A 16355-nucleotide genomic window follows, 5' to 3' on the forward strand; every position below is an offset into this window, starting at 1 on the left:
AGGCACTGGGCTGAATCCTGCCTTAGGGGCAGGGTTCAGGGGCACCAGCCCGGCTGCTCCCCCCGTGTCTCCCTCGACCTCTCCCTTGCACACTCAGGCCCTGCCACGTGGATGTCTTGGCCACTGAGCGTTGTCTCTGGCTGTTTTATTTCTTGCAGGCAACCGTGGCACTGTGGAAAATCTTCTATCTGGCCTGGTGCTCGCCTGCTGTGCTGGAGTATTTCCCCAGTCTCTTTCTGCATCTGCTCTTCCAAGCTTACATCAGCACGCAGGAGATGCCAGAAGATGTTGAGACCTTCTGGCAGGGATGCCAGGAGCAACACGGCCTCTCCGCCAACCCCAACAGGTGCTCCGTGCCAGTCCTCCCAGTCTCCCTGTCCCTCCCATGCCCCAGGGCAGGAGCCGGGGCTCCCAGCGTGACCTGGCCTTTGCTCTGCACAGAGCTTTGCGCTGCAGACCCTGAAGGCCCTGCTCTGCCAAATGCACTATGAGCACGTGGTGCTGTCCATGGAACGCAAGCGTGCCTGGGACACGCTGCTCCGTGCCGACACCCACCACTGTGCAGTGGGTCTGCTGGCCAGGTGAGACCTCGTTCTCCCCACCGCCCCTCTCCTTTGTGCCCACAACGCCCCACGCAGTCCCCGTGCTCATGGGCGGCAGGGCCTTGTCACCAAGGGAGGGATGAGCAGACTGGAAAAGGCCGGCAGAGGAGGGTGCCCAGGAACAGCCGCCTCCCAAAGCGCCCCCGGGGTGCTCGGGAGCAGAGCAGAGCTCTGCCAGTCAGCCCTGGGAGAGGTCTGCCCGCCCGGCCCAGGAGCAATGGTGCCTTTTTCTCCCTGCCAGGGAGATGCGCCGTGTCTCCACCATCTGGTGCTGCAGCATGGCATCCTGCCTCTTTGAGCTGCTCAGCGAAGGCATTTCAGACTGGGAACTGCCCGCCCTGGCCTTCCTGGTGGAGGTGAGCCCCATGGCCAGCGCTGCCTGGCTGAGCTGCCTCCCACCCCTCTGCCCTCTCGTAGCCGCAGCTGCCTGGGACGCTGCCTGTGCCCTGTGCTGCTGCCTTGGCTCGGCCTGTGCACTTCTGAGCTCCTCCCAGCTGGGCACCTCTGTGCCTGCTCTGTGCCTTTCAGCTCCTGGATTTCCTGGACTTGAGCGAATGCGGTGAACAAGTCCTGGAGATCCTGACAAGGCACCTGCAGAGCCAGTCCAGGGAGATGCGTCGCGTGGCGCTCCGAGGCCTCGTGGTGCTCACCTCGATGGTGAGAAGGAGGCAGCAGCTGAAGCTGTGCTGGCAGCGTGGGGCTGGGGCAAGCAGCCCCTTGGGCTTAGCTGGGCTTTGGCAGCTGTGGCAGCTGCTCCCAGCTCTCCAGGCTCGCTGTTCAGCTGCCTGAGTGGTTTGGGACAGGCCTTCGGCCTCTGAGCCCTGCAGCAGCAGCAGCAGCAGCAGCAGCAGCGTGGGGTTGCCCAGCCTTGTTTTGCACACAGGATCCAAGCATGTACAGCCTGACCGAAAGCCTTGTGAAGCTACTGTGGGATAGGGATGAAGACATCGTGGAGAAGACCCTCATTGTGCTCATCCTCCTGATGCTGCGGAAAGACCTGGCAATAGCCAGCCCCATCGCCCTGCAGCTGGCTGAGGCGCTCTGGCACCTCTTTGACAATGTGAGGCTCTGTGCCCCCAGCCACGGGCACTTGGGTGCTGCCTGGGCACAGGGGGCCTGGAGCAGCAGATGTGGAGGGCTTTGGCTTCCTTTCCAACAGGACAACAGCCTTGTGCAGCTGCTCTCCATTCGCCTCTTCCAAGACGTGATCGCCTTTGTAGTGGCAAACGGAGAAAAGCCCCTGAAGAAGCCTGTGAGCCAGAGCCTGCTCCCGCTCTTCTTCCACTGCCACGATGAGAACCAGTGTGTGGCACAGGTGAGGCCTCCTGGGTGTCCCCATGGAAGGGGGCTCAGCTGTCTCCCCACCCCCTGGCACCTGACGGGCTCCAGCCTCCTCCCAGCCCTGGCACAGAGATGCGGCTCCTGTGCCCTGGGCTGCGGTGCCATCTCTGGCTCTCTGCTGCTCTGCAGGCCTCTCGGGAAACGCTGCTTTCTGCAGTGAGCTTCCTGAAGAGGAAGGATCTCAAGCAGCTGCTGCAGACGGATCAAATGTGGAGATTTGCTGAGTGCTTGGTAAGGACAGCCTGGAATGCCCAGCCCAATCTCTGGAGCCTGCCCGCGGCGCCCAGTCTGTGGGGCTGGCAGCTGTGGCCCCTGCCCAGTGCCGCACGCAGGGGCACCGGCCTGCGCCCCACACGCCGCTCCCTTCCCTGGGCCGTGCGGGCTCTGCTCCAGACTCCTGTGGCCCCAAGACCGGTGCCGACGGAGCCCTGAGCCAGCCGGGCTGTGCTGCGGGGCGGCACCGCGGCTCGCCGGGCCCTGTGCCCCGTGCCGAGCCCGGCGCCTGCGGCTGCTGGCCGGGCCTCGGGGCTCTGTGGGCAGGGGGAGCAGCGCCGGCCGTAAGGAGCGCCCGGCCCAGGGGCAGGGCCCGCATCAACCCTTTCCCTCCGTGCCCTGCCGCTCTCTGCAGCTGGCAGAGGACAGGAGCCCAGCGGCCGAGCACCTGCGCCTGGCCCTGCCCTACCTGCGGAGCGCACAGGAGCCCCTGCGAGAGGCGGCCGTCAGGTTCATGGGTGAGCGCCAAGCCCGGCTCCCTCCCCGGCCCGCCCCATTGCCGCAGCTCGGCCCCGGCCCCGCCTGCTGTGCCGGCAGCAGGATCCGGGCGCGGGCATGGGCAGCCCCCGCTGGCCTGGGCATTGCTGCTGCCGCCCTCTGGCAGCCGTGCCCTGGGGCGGCAGCGTGCGCCAGGGGCCCGGGCTGAGCCCTGCCGGGCCAGCAGGGCGTGTGGCCTGAGGGCTGGCAGCGCCTGTGGGCGGCAGCTGTGCCTCTGAAGGCAGGACACGCTCTGTGCTCCCCAGGGATGGCCGGGCGCTACCTGACCGGGCAGCAGCCGCAGTTCCGCATCATCTGCAGCGGTGAGTGAGGCCCGCGGGCTCTCGGCGGGGGCTGCCGCTGGCAGCTGCGTTCCCTGGCCCGCCCGCCGACGGCTCCGCTCCCTGCGCGCCCCAAGGGCAGCGGGGCCACAGCGCAGACACCTTGCAGGGGCCTGCGGGGCATTCCTGGCCAGCAGCTGCCAGCTCATCCTTCTTGGCTCCTGCTTCCTCCAGGCCGTGCCAGCAGCTGCGTGGCACGGACGAGGCTGGAGGCTCTGCCCAGCTCCCCGCAGATCCAGCCTCTGACTGTGCCTCTGTTTCTGTCTCTGCAGCCCTTCAGGACATGACGGATGACAGCAGCCCTGCCATCTCATGCCTGGCGCTTCAAGCTCTGCACATCCTTTTAGCTGTACAGAGCGTTCCCTCCTCCCGGCTCCAGAGGATTCGAGACCAACTCCGCCGCCTCTGGAAGTCGCGGCCTTTCCTGTGTGCCCGTGGCTGAGTGTCCTGCGGCGGCACTGTGCAGAACTGATCCGGGAGGCTGCGTCGGCTGGAGCCGCCTGAGCCTGCGGGGAACACCCCTCCTCTGCCAGCACTTCCTTTCCCTTCACCCACTCGAGGAACAATAAATTGCTGTGTTGGATACCCGGGTGTCCAGGAGCTTTCTCTTGGTGCAGAGTGTCTTCAGGCGAATGGGGAAGAGGGGAAAGGCTGCTTGGTCTGCGCAATTTGCCCGAGTGTGCGGTGTGGAAGGGAAAGTGGCCAAACGCCCCTTGGCCTTTGGTGGTTCCTGCAGGAATGTTTTTGTTGCTGCATCAAGTCTTCTGGAGCTGGGGGAACAAGTGTGTTCCGTGTTGTGAGAGTCTGTCTGAAATATCCCTCATCTGCCTTACGATTGTCATGGAGAGAGACCACCAAAAAATTAAAACCCTCGTTTGCTGATCCGGTGGCCGGGAAAGTCATGTGCCTGAGGCCTGAAAGTGTTGCTAAGTTGCTGTTTTCATAGATGTTGTTTGTTATACGCTACACTGAGCTCACAGGGCATCCTGCCCTTTTGCACAATAGCCCTGGAATCCTCCCTACCACTCAGCCTGGCTGGTTTGAGCTTTAGGGTGGTCCCCTCCTCCAAGAGAAGACTGTTCATAACCACTGTGACAGACAAGTAGAGATGTAAGAAACCTCTTCATCAAGAGACTGAGACATGAAATCCCTATGTGAGAAGGCCCCTCTCACCTTCTTCCAGAGACTGGGACCGAAAGCCGCAACTCGGGGGAGGTGTACAGGGCGAGGAAGGAAAGCTGCCCAAAGCAAGATAGATGTTGCAGGTGTAGGCAGTGGACAACGAAAGCAATGACTCTCGCCAGCTGACAAACTTGGACTGTGTGTATCCTTATTTCCCACCCCCCCCCCCCCCGAAGATACAATAAACTACCTTTGTTTTGGCTGCAAAATCCATCCCCCTTGCCCCAGTGAAAAAAAGTATATTTGGGGTCCAGATGAACTGGGCCTCTGAGACCTCCCCGATGCAACAGGCGGGTCCTCGACTGGACTGGACCAAAGGACTTCGTCTCTACGTTTGGTAGCTCTATCCCCTCTCTCTTTCTCTCTCTTTTGTCTCTCTCTTCCCCCATCTTTTTCTCTCCCTTAATCCCTCTATCGCATTTTGCTGTGCTCATTCAATAAAGGTGCATTTGTTTCGATTATCATTGCAAACCCCACTGTAGCGTGTTGGTTCTTTTTGCACCCTGAGATCAAATCCTTGAACCATCACAAAACCCGTCCATGAGGACGGATTGTGACACCCCCCGAGGACCCTTCCCCAAATTCCCCTCCAAAGCCCCCCAGCACCCCCAGACCCTGCTAAAACCCCCTCAAGTTCCCCCCAGACCCTCCCCAAATCCCCCCCAAACTTCCTCAAGACCCCTCCCCAAATTCCCCTCACGACCTCTCCAGGACCCCTCACCTGTCCCTGCGCCTCCTCAGCAGCTCCCGGAGCCCCCCGTCCTCTCCCAGCGCCTCCCCCGCTCTCTCCAGCGCCTCCCGCAGGACCCGCCCGAGCCCGGGGCGGCTCCCGGGGGTCCCTGAGGGGGTCCCGGGGGCGAGGGGTGGGGGGAGGGGGCGCCCGCTCCATGCCCGGCCCCGGGGTCAGGGGGCGCTGCTTCGGGCTCGGCTCTGATTGGCTGGAGCGGCGCGAGGAGGGCGGGAGTTGCTGAGGGGAGACGCCCGGTGATTGGTTGGTTTCGTAGAGGGCACAGCGATTGACAGGAGAGGGGCGGGGGAGCCGGGCTTTGCCGCGGGGAGACGCCCAGTGATTGGTTAGATTGAGGAAAGAGAGGCAGGCGCTGCTGAGGGGAGATGCCCGGTGATTGGTTGGTTCAGCTTGAGAAAGGCAGGAGTAGCTGAGGGGAGACCTGTGGTGATTGGTTGGATCGGCGCATGGGGAGGCCGGTGTTCCTGAGGGGAGACCCGCGGAGAGTGGATGGTTTGGGGCGGGGTGCGCCATGATTCGTTAATTTGGGAGATGTAGTGCAGTGATTGGATGGTTTGGGGCAGGACGCGCCGCTATTGGCTGGGAGAAGCCGGTGATTTTTAAGGGAACATTCCCAGTGTTTTGGGGAAAAAGTCTCGAATTTTTAAGGAAAAATTCACATTTTTTGCAGGAGAAATATTCCCAGTTTTTTGAACCCACATGACCCCAAATAACCCAAATAACCCCAAAATACTTGAAATAAACCGCAAAAAACCTCCAAACAATACCTAAAAGTCCGCCAAATAACCCCAAAAAAATACAAATTACCCCAAAAAACAAAAAAAACCTTCCAAATTAAGTCAAAAAACCCCCAAATAATTTCAAATACAACTAAAAAATAATTTCATATACAACAACATAACCCCCAAGAACGTCAAATAATTCCAAATAAGCCCAAACAAACACAAACACTTCCAAATAAACCCAAATACTTCCAAATAAACCAAGTAAAACCCAAGATAAACCCTAAATAGTCCATAAATGACCCCAAAAAAACCCCAAACCAACCCCAATTAAACCCAAAGAAACCCCAAGTAACCCCAGTTCCTCCCATCCCCACCCCAAAACAGATCCTGACCAGTCAGAACGCATGGCACTGATGACGACCCAGTTGCTGGGCAGAAACTCAGAGCACTGGCCCTGCTCAGCGATTTTCAGCCAATCAGCGCCCAGCCCGACTCTGACTCATCAGTTGCCAGGCACATGCCAAGGCCTCTTACTGCGGTAAATACTCAGACACCGTACGGGGTAATTTCCAGCCAATCAGAGGGACCCCCAAATTGAGATAGCAGGGAATGGGATGCCAAAACTGAGCTGGGAAGGAGGTGGGACCCCCGAACAGGATGAAGCCAATTTTGTTCCTGGAATATGTAAAGTACTTTAGGGATATGCAAAAAGTTGAGGAATATGCAACAGGCTGATATCATGCGAGACAAGGACAACTTAGCAAAAGTTGTTCTGGCCACCAAGACTGCCCTAGTTATTTTCGGGGACACCCCTAATTAATCTGATTTTAATTACATCAGCCTGTTGCATATCCATAAACCAGTTTACATATTTCAGGAACTATTTTACATGGCCCATCCTTGGGGGTGTCTCCCCATTTCAGGAGCCTCCACTGAAATAGAAAATGTACACTCCCTCCCTTTTACTACGACGACTACTACTACTACTACTACTACTACTATTATTATTATTACTATTATTATTATTATAATTACAAACTATAAAAATATTAATACTTTTGAAATTAAGGAGCTCGCAGGCAAAGATATGGGAGTAGAAATAACAGCTTTTTATTAGGAAAAATAGAAAATAGAACTGCAGTAGTACAAATGAAAAAAAAAAACACTGACAGAGTCAGAATCCTCTGGGAATCCAGTGAAACAGGTTCATCCGCTTGGAATCCAGTGGGAAAAGGGCGGATCCTTTGGGAATCCATTCCTTACCTCCCAAAGACAGGGCAAAGGCAGAGCCGTGGAGTTTTTATAGGATATCCAGAGGGTGGAGTTGGGGTTGGGGTCAGGGGAGGAGTTCTTAGCAACATAAGGAGGCTGAGATCAAATTCCTTCCTCTAGGCAACAACAGCAGGACTCGACACAGAATGCGTCCCCAAACCCTAAATACCCTCTAAAACTACTGAGAAATTATGGAACTCAGATATATCCGATGAATGTCCTTCATTGAATCCAATTTTGGGTGTTTTTAAAGGATGAAGGTGAAGCAGAGGAAAATTAAGGCCAAACCAAAAGGAGAAGCAGCCAGGTGTGTTCCCAACATGGATCACAGGGAATGTGAGTGACCAGGGCTGTGCCCAAAGTGCTTCCTCCAGTGGGGGATGGAGCTGGAGCAGCGCACGAAGCTCTACCCGCACTCGGGGCACTCGCAGGGCTTCCCTTAGTGGTGCCTCCGTTGGTGTTGGGTCAAGTGAGAGCTGCTGGAGAAGCTCTTCCCACACTGGGGACACTCGTAGGGCCTCTCCCCAGTGTGGATGCGCCGGTGGGTGACGAGGGTGGAGTTGTACTTGAATCCCTTCCCACAGTCGGGGCACCGGAAGGGCCTCTCCTCTGTGTGAATCCGATAGTGCCGGATGAGTCTGGAGCTGGTCGGAAACCTCTTCCTGCATTTATCACACTCGTAGGGCCTCTCCCCAGTGTGGATGCGCCGGTGGGTGATGAGGGCGGAGTTATCCTTGAATCCCTTCCCGCAGTCGGGGCATTGGAAGGGCCTCTCCTCTCTGTGAATCCGATAGTGCTGGAGGAGAACGAAGCTGGTCTGAAACCTCTTCCCACACTTGGAACACTCGTAGGGCCTCTCCCCAGTGTGGGTCCTCTGGTGGCTGATCAGGCTGGAGCTCTCTCTGAAGCACATCCCACACTTAGAACACTTGTACGGCCTTTCTCCAGTGTGGATCCTCTGGTGCTTCATCAGGTGGGAGCTCTGGCTGAAGCTCTTCCCACACTCCCCACACTCGTAGGGCTTCTCCCCAGTGTGGATCCTCTGGTGCACAATCAGGTCACAGTTCCGCCTGAAGCTCTTCCCACACTCCACGCACGTGTGGGGCTTCTCCCCATCATGGAGCTGCTCATGGAGCACCAGCTCCGAGCTCTGGCTCCCTCTCCGGCCGCCTTCCCGGCCCAGGCTGGCTCCCTCCCCCTCAGATCCCCGCCGGCTGCGTTTGCAGCCCCTCCTTGTGCGGCATCTCCGGGGCTTTTCCTCCCCGTTGGCTTCCTGCGCCATGGAGCCGCTCAAAACGGCCTCTTCCACCAGGTTCTGCCGCGGGCATTTGTCCTCCCTGCTCTCCAAGCTCAGCTCCTGCTCTGGGGGAGGAAGGACAAGGACAGGATGGGATTTGCCTCCGTGCCACAGGCAAGGGCAAGGAGATCCCCCAGGCCTGAGCTGCAGCCGGGGCCGTGCTGGGCTGGGAGATGGAGCAGCACAGAGGGGAAAGGGGCACTGACTTCCTCCTCACCTGTCTCAGTGTCCCGGGGCATCTTCCTCTTCCTCGCAGCCTCCCAGGCCTTGGCAATGGGAAATCCTGGTTTGGGGAAAACAAGGGATGAGCACATTTGTAGGAGCATTGGGGGGTAGGACGGTCGGGACAGATGGAGACGAGAGATCTCTGCAGCCAGGTCATGGAACTTGCGGTTTATTGCAAAGGGCCTGGGTGCAGGGCCCTGCTGGGAGCTGCCAGGCACAGCTCGGAGCAGGCCCGAGAGAAGAGAGGGGTAGAGAGGGTAAGAAGGTAAAAGAGTAAGACAGGCAAGAGCATAAGAGAGCAACGTTCCCATTATAACACAATAAATTTTCTTCTGTGTTGAATATTCTATGTCTCACTAACCAATCTAGTACAAGATACAAATCCTACAGAATTTACATACAGTGTGTAAGAATCAATACATCATCATACTCTGTTACATTTTGCACCCTAAAAACTCCTCTTTGGACCCCTTCTATTGAGCTAGTGGGGTCTGCTCTGACCCTTGGATCTGTCTGCAAGCAGAGGGAATTGTTTCATCAAAAGGGGGTTACCTTCAGTTGGGCCACACCATTGTTTTCCAGTTGTTCACTAACTGAGGTATCTCAGAGCTTGCTTTCATTTCAGTCTTCCTTATACTTTCTATATTCTCAAAATCTTTTTCAAGACAATCATATTTATAAGGCTTTCCTGTTTCACCTTCCCCAACACACACTGAGTTTGAAAGTCCCTTTTCCCCAAGTCCATCTCTACAAGTCACCGGCCACCTCGGCTCCAGAAAAACCTCCCAAACACCAAGTTTCAGCCCGGAAAAAGCCTCCCAGGAGTTCCCCGTCCGTGGTCCCTCCCCTCTGGTGTTCAGGGAGTTCCCCCCTGTCCCAGCTGCTGGGGGTCACGCTTGGATTGGGGGTCCCCCTTCTCCTCGGTGCCCGCCCTGCCCAGGCTGCCGGCAGTCCCAGCAATGCCAAAAGCTCCCCCTGCTTCGCTCTCCCCATTTCGGGATGCCGGGGCTGTTTGGGCTCCCGGGCTCCCTTCTCCCCTCATTCTCTGCTCTGGGCTGCAGCGGCTCCAAGGAGTCCCCCCTGCCCCTCTCCAGGCTCTTGAGGCTCCCGCCAATGGCGCCACTCCCCCCTCTCTGGGCTCCCCAATTTGGGCTCCTGGGGGACACAGGGCTCTGCTCCTCCAGGCTGCCTCTGCCGGCAACCGCCACCGCCACCCCCCGATGTCTCCCCAAGGGGCCTTTTCTGCTCAGCCTTGGACTTCTTCAGTCTCCAAACATCCCCCAAAAACCCCAACCCAGGGATCCCCAGGGATATCCAGGCCGAGCTCCCCATCCCCGCTCACCGGCGCGATGGGGGGGCGATGATCCCACAGGTGGGGGCTGCGAATTCAGGCAGGGATCGACAGCGTGGTTCCCTCAGCTCAGCCTCGATCTGCCTTTGTCCCTTCCTCCCCACTCCTCCCCTTCCATCCCCCATCCTTCTCCCCCTCTGTCTTATCCCCACCTCCTTCTCCTCTTCCATCCCTCCCCTTCCATCCCATCTCCTCCTCCTCCCTAACCCCACCTCCTTCTCCTCCTTCCATTGCTGCTCTCTGCCTTCATCCCTTCTCTTCCATCCCTCCCCCTGCTCCTCCTCCCTAACCCCACCTCCTCCTCCCCCTTTGTAATGAGTTAATGTCTTAGTTTGTTCAGCAAGTTTCTAAAGACTACGAAAAGGGGAAAAGCCAATAATAGAAAAACCACAAAGAAAGATGTAACAAGCTAGTATGTTGCAAGATGAATATAACGGGCTAATATACTGCAAAATAAATGTCATAAGGCTTAAACTGCAAAATGTTAGAAGCTAATATGTTGAAAGGCTAAATAAGCAATGTGTAACTATACGTAGCTATGTGCCTATTGTTAGCCGAGGAGTAAGGGGCGAGGCTGTTGACATGGGTAGCGGGCCTGCTATGATTGATAGCACAATATTTGCTTATCTGCTCAGTAAGCTTAAAGTTCCAGGAACCAGAGCAACCATACCAACTAAGGAAAGGTTGACCATGGGGCAAGAAGTGAAAGACTACCAGCCTTCATCCTCGGACGACCGGGAGGCAGACTACGACCACCTAGCAACAGGAGGAGAATGCACAGAGTACTACCCTGAAAGACACACCAACCCGGAAGCAGGACTGTATATAAACCCCACGAAATACCAGAAGCGGGCGGCAGCTGGCGGAGCGGAGACTCCCCTGTCGCCCAGCGCTGATTTGCTTTTTGCCTTGCTTGCTGTAATCAATAAAATCAATAAAAATTGTTAATCTGATTATACTCACTCGGCAGATTGTCCACTCCAATTTATAACACCCTTCATCCCTGCCCTTCCCTCCCTCCTCCTCCTCCCCCAGCAGCCACACCCTCGGTGCCCCGTTCCCGCAGCCCTCGCAGCCCGCGGCAGGAGCGGGGATGGAGCCGGGACAGGTCGGGATGGGCAGCGCGGGGCTCTCGGCTGCTCCAGCCGCTGCGGGCGGGGGGAACCCGGCCCAGGCCAAAGGAGAGGCAAACTGGGCAAACTGGGGGCTGCACATCCAAACTGGGCCTTGCTGGGGACCCTGCCTGGCCACTGCCAGCCCTTGGGGCTCCTCTCGGCACATCCGCCAGGGGGGAACGCACACAGGGCTGGGGGACCCCAGCAGTGGCAGCACTGCCAGGGACTGGGCTGGACTGGGATCGTACTGGGAGTGACTGGGAGTGCACTGGGTTTGTACAGATATCATACTGGGATCATACTGGGAGTGACTGGGACTGTACTGGGCTTGTACTGACATCATACTGGGATCATGTTGCCATGCCAGGGCAGACTGTGATCGCAATGATGGACACTGGGATCATACTGGGAGTGAGCAGGAGCCTGCAGGAGGCAACTGAGACCATGTTAGGGGCAAATGGGATATACTGGGAGTGACTGGGAATATGCTGAGGATGACTGGGAGCAGCTGTGAGTAACTGGGATCATGGTGGGAGCAACTGGGAAGAACAGGGAGTGACTGGGTGCATGCTGGCGGCGATTGGAAACTGCTGGGCTTGTACTGGGATGAACTGGGATCATACTGGTGGTGACTGGGATCATACTGGCAGTGAGTGCCACAACTCTGAGGCTGACTGGGAGTGCTTGGGAGCAAATGGGATCATACTGGAAGGAACTGGAAAGATGGTGGAGGGAACTGGGGTACCCTGGGATATACTGGGAGTGACTGGAAGGAAAGTGAGGGTGAAAGAGAGGAACTGGAACCATGTGGAGCAAAACTGGTTTATTCTGGCAGAGACTGGGAGCACACTGGGCTCATATTTGGATCATACTGGGAGGGACTGGACTAATACTGGGAGGAACTGAGTGTCACAGTGAGCACACCCTGCACATCATCCCCCATACTGGGCCTGACTGGGAACAACTGGGAGCAAATGGCATCATACTGGGACTCACTGAGTTGATTGAGGAAGCGACTGGAACCATGCTGGCGGCAGCTGGGACCAAACTGGGAGAGACTGGAAGTAAGTGGGATTATACTTGTAAAAAATGCATATTTTGTGATTGGGTTATTCCAAATATTAAAATGAATATTATATGTCTTGTGTTAGAAAGTACTGCTGTATTAATTCTCTTTATTACTGAGTTGAATATGGTTTTAGGTTATTAAAAAATGTTAAAATACAAACTATGCTTGGTAAGAGGCTTTTTTTAAAGAAAGGACTTGCAGCGAGATAGCAGCCACACGATACCTAAATCTTTCCGAGAAAAAGAATTTATTGCTCTCTTATCACAAGAAATGAACTTCTTCCTGCCTTGAAGGCACTGTTAGGATTCAGAGGAAGAAGGTGGCACTGACCAGACAGAATCCTGTGTTTGAATGGAATTTATGCATCATGTATGAAGTGTATGAATATGCAACAGGCTGTTGTTTTTAATGGTTAATCCTGTGTTAACAGGTGTCCTTTTTCAGGCTTGTGCTGCCTAGAAAAAGGTACCCGGACATCCGTTACTCTTGGTATTTATTGTCTCATATTGTCCTAATTCGATTTCTCCAAACTGTGATTACTCTAATTGTATTACTATTTTTCATACCCATTTTATTACTATTATGGTTTTAAAATTTTAAAAGCAAGAGATTGGCGTTTTTCACGATTTTAGTAGCAGAGGATGGTTACTAACACCTCGCTGCCGGTGCTTTAGGAGAGTCAGAGTGGGGAAGGCACGCCCTGCCCCGTTGGCAGCCTCGCTCTGTTTCCCCTGGGGTGACCGACAGACGCAGGTAATGGTGGACAAAAGGAGACAATAAAACAAAGAGAAGGGAAAAAGGCTCCCTACAACCGTGGTAATTGGCCCCCGAAGAGTAGTAATGGGCATTAAGAACCCGGGAAGGAAAAGGGATTGGTAAGTATTTCTCAGGGGGGCAGGTACAGGGAGATGAATGTGTGTGAATGAGAGGAGGGCTGGTTGTCCCAGACCTGCCAAGTGAGTGCTGGAGTCTCCCACGCTGCGTTTCCGACTTTCCGCGGTAAGTGGCCAGGAGAGAGACGAAGTGAATGTTAACAGGAGTGAGAGAATCCCCCGGGGTAACTGGGACTGGGTCCCAGAGAGGGGCTGGACCCCTCGGAGGGAGGGAGCAGAGGAGTTTCCGAGCCCAATCCACTAGAAAACGGGACAAAAGGGAACCCTAAATATTCTGCTGCTTTGAGGGATAAGAGAGCCCAAGAGCATCCAGAATTAAAACCTGCTGGATTGAGGAATTAACATCACAAGAGCATCCACGGTTGAGCACAATTCTACCGGATTGAGGATATGCTCAAGAGCATCTGGGGTTGGACAGCACAGCTGGGTTGAGGGATATCCAAGAGCACCAGGACTGGCCAGAAACACCTAAACTTGTAATAGGTGACGTGAAAGTGTATGGTAGAGATAATTAAAGCTATTAATGTATAAAATATTGCAAACTCCACACTAAGTCTCTTGACCATCCTGGCAGGGAGCAGTGTCTTATTCATATTCATATCTAGTTCCTGGACTTGGTTGAGATAAACATCGGGGTTTTTAATGAAAGAATAGAAGCATCCAGGGCGATAATCGCTGGCTTCCCCGGGTCACCAGGTCCAGCCAAGAGTGATTAACGCCTCGACGATTATACAGCTACCAAGATGATCCACAGACCCACCCTGATGCATGTGAATGCTGACTTCCCCAGAGTCTACTGACAACATCAGACACCTGGACTGTGCCTTTGTCCACCTCTGCACAGGTAAAGACACGGTTATGCATGGGAAGAGACACAAAGAACATTTGGTCATCTCTGCCTCGAGCAGAATAAACTGTAAAAGAACTCGCTGCGTCAGGCAGCATTTGTGAACAGGGGGAGACTCTGACATTCGGAGCTCAGATCCGTGTTCACCCAGCACCGAACCCGGGCTCGACGCTGACCCTTGCCTGTGGTAGTGTAGATGACCGAACTTGTGTCTTCCAGGAAAATTAATAAATCTTTGCTAAATTTTCCTACAAGTTTGGCTCTCGATTTGATCATTTATAACAGAAGGTACCTTATTGTTGTCTTGTTGTGTGTGAGAGTGAGTCACGCACAAAATCAGCCTCAGCTTCCCGGGCGGGTGGGAAGGGGGGCTGTGGAAAGAGGAGTGTGTGACCCACAAATAAGCCATTGTTCTCCTGGGCGTGTGGGGGCTGTGGCATAAGGTACAGGTGACCTGCAAAGGGGCCATTGTCCCCAGGGCGTGTGAGGGGGCCGTGGCTAAAGAGTGTGAGTGACACACAAATCAGCCTCACAGGTGAACGGCACCCGAGGCAGCAGAGTCAGGGCCCTCCCAGGAGGCCCGGAGATACTGAGACCCAGAGGCCACCCCAAGGTGAGGGGGGCCACAGGGACCCGCGATTCTCTGTCAACAGGGATCCACCCTGTGTCCTGGGGGTGGGAAAGAATGTGTGGGACAGAATGGGAAATAAAAGTGAGTGAATGTAGATGAATGAAAATACAGGTAATGTAGATTGTGTATTTTAAGCTTCACTATATCTCCTTGGAGGGAGGTGTATTGTACTGAAAGCAGTGTGAGAAAAAAGTTTATTATTTTTCTGTGTGTAGTTGAAAGAAAAGTGGTATTTAGGTTGTTAGTGAATGTGAAAAACAGAGGCGTAAGATTAATAGATAAGATCTTGAAAAATGAGACAGAAAAGCAGTAAGTTGGATACAGGAAAAAAAAAAAGAAAGAAATAGTCCTTTGGGAGTTATGTCAGCTAACAGAGATACAACTCCTTGCAAAAGGAGAAAATACAGGGTATGCAGTAGTCAAAGGGAAAAACATGCAAACTATGGAAAAAGGGAAATTCACCTTAAACTAGTAAGATCAAACTTGTGAATGATATACTTTAAAAAGAGCACTAGAATATTTAACACAAAATAAATGAACTATATATACTGATTCAAGGTATGCCTTTAGAGTAGTACATACCTTTAAAATATTTGGAAAGGAAAAAGATTACTTAATTCAAGACGAAAAGGACTAGTACATGAGGAACTTATTTTAGAGGTTTTAAAGGCATTACAATTACCTAAAAGAGATAGCTATAGTACATATAATGGAACTCCAAAAGGGAAAGACCCCAGAAAGAGGAGGAAATAATTTGGCAGATCACAAAGCTAAGGATGCAGCAGAAAATGGAGCTGAAATAGTTATGTTAATATTAACTCCAAATGAGGAAAAACTAGAAATTCCAAAGTTTAGGGAAGCCGAGAAAAAGGATGAAACAAGATAGGAAGTGAACAAGATAAATCAGGGAAATGGAAATTCTTGATGGAAGACAATTACTTAATAAAATGTGCTTCTAAGAAAATATTAGAAGACATGCATCAGAAAACCCACTGGGGCACTCAAGCTTTGTGTGATCATGTTTTATGGAACTTTGGGTGCATTCTGATTTTTGGAGTTGCAAAGCAAGTAACTAAAAGATGCTTAATTTGCCAAAGGATAAATAAAAACATGATGAGAAAAAAAACTCTGGGAGGTCATGAGTTAGCTCATTGACTATTTCAAAGTATCCAAGCAGAAGTTTAGATTTGCTAGGGTCTGGATTTATTTGTTAAAAAACTCATTTAATCTAGAAGAGAATATGCCATATGTTAGACAGGAGATTTCAGAATAAAAATCTTTGAAGTATCAGAAACACTCAAGAAAACACAAGACAAGAAAAAGGGGAAGTGAGAGGGAGGGGAACAAGAGGAAAAATCAGAAAGAGAGTGGGATCCTCTGCAGGTCTTGCCCCCTCCGTTCGCGGCCCAGGCGCCTGTCCCGGGTCCCGGCTCGCTGCTCGTCTCAGCTCCGCCTGCCCCGGTTTCCATCCCAGGTGCGGCCTCACTGCCCAGGGCAGCTCCACCTGCCCCGGCGCTGTCGCTCAATTTGTGTGCCCTGCTCCCACTGCCTGGCCCGCGGCCGCTCTGCCGGCCGTGCTGGGGAAGATGGGGGTTGCTCTGTCCTGCCGCCCTCTCCGAGGTCACCGCGCCCACCGCACCCAGGGGGGGTCCCAGCCATACCATCCTCGGCTGCCCTGCCCGTGCCACCTGCGATGGGCACCGCCGCTGCTGCCGGGCTCTCCCACCTGCCTTTGCTCTGCCGGCAGCTGCCGGATCAGCCGCCATCAGCCATGTGGGGGCTGCCCACGCTCCGCCTCGGGCTCCACGGGAAGATCCCCCTCTGCCGATTCCGGCAGCAGACCCTGCCCACACTCCCACCGAGCCTCGGCGGGATATCCTCCCCTGACCCCGTCCGGCTCTGAGTTACGTCCCCTTGGTAACCACAGCTCCGGCTGTTCAGGGAAACTCTCTCTCTCTACAGGAAG

At 54.2% G+C, this 16355-nt stretch overlaps 1 protein-coding gene across 1 annotated transcript in view; it reads right to left on the minus strand.

The window, feature by feature from the left end:
* Positions 1-7421: 7421 nt before the first annotated feature.
* Positions 7422-16355, minus strand: part of LOC128945489 (zinc finger protein 850-like) — a gene marked incomplete at both ends in the record, with an annotated part of 93420 nt that continues 84486 nt past the window's right edge. Inside the window, one exon of the mRNA XM_054289255.1 lies at positions 7422-8083. Within this exon, the coding sequence (XP_054145230.1) occupies positions 7422-8083 (662 nt within the window). The remainder of the gene's footprint in view (positions 8084-16355) is intronic.

This window comes from Melozone crissalis, unplaced genomic scaffold, assembly GCF_028551555.1.
Source record: "Melozone crissalis strain CALT ecotype California unplaced genomic scaffold, PUWL_Pcris_2 ptg000066l_1, whole genome shotgun sequence".
Lineage (NCBI taxonomy): Eukaryota > Metazoa > Chordata > Aves > Passeriformes > Passerellidae > Melozone > Melozone crissalis.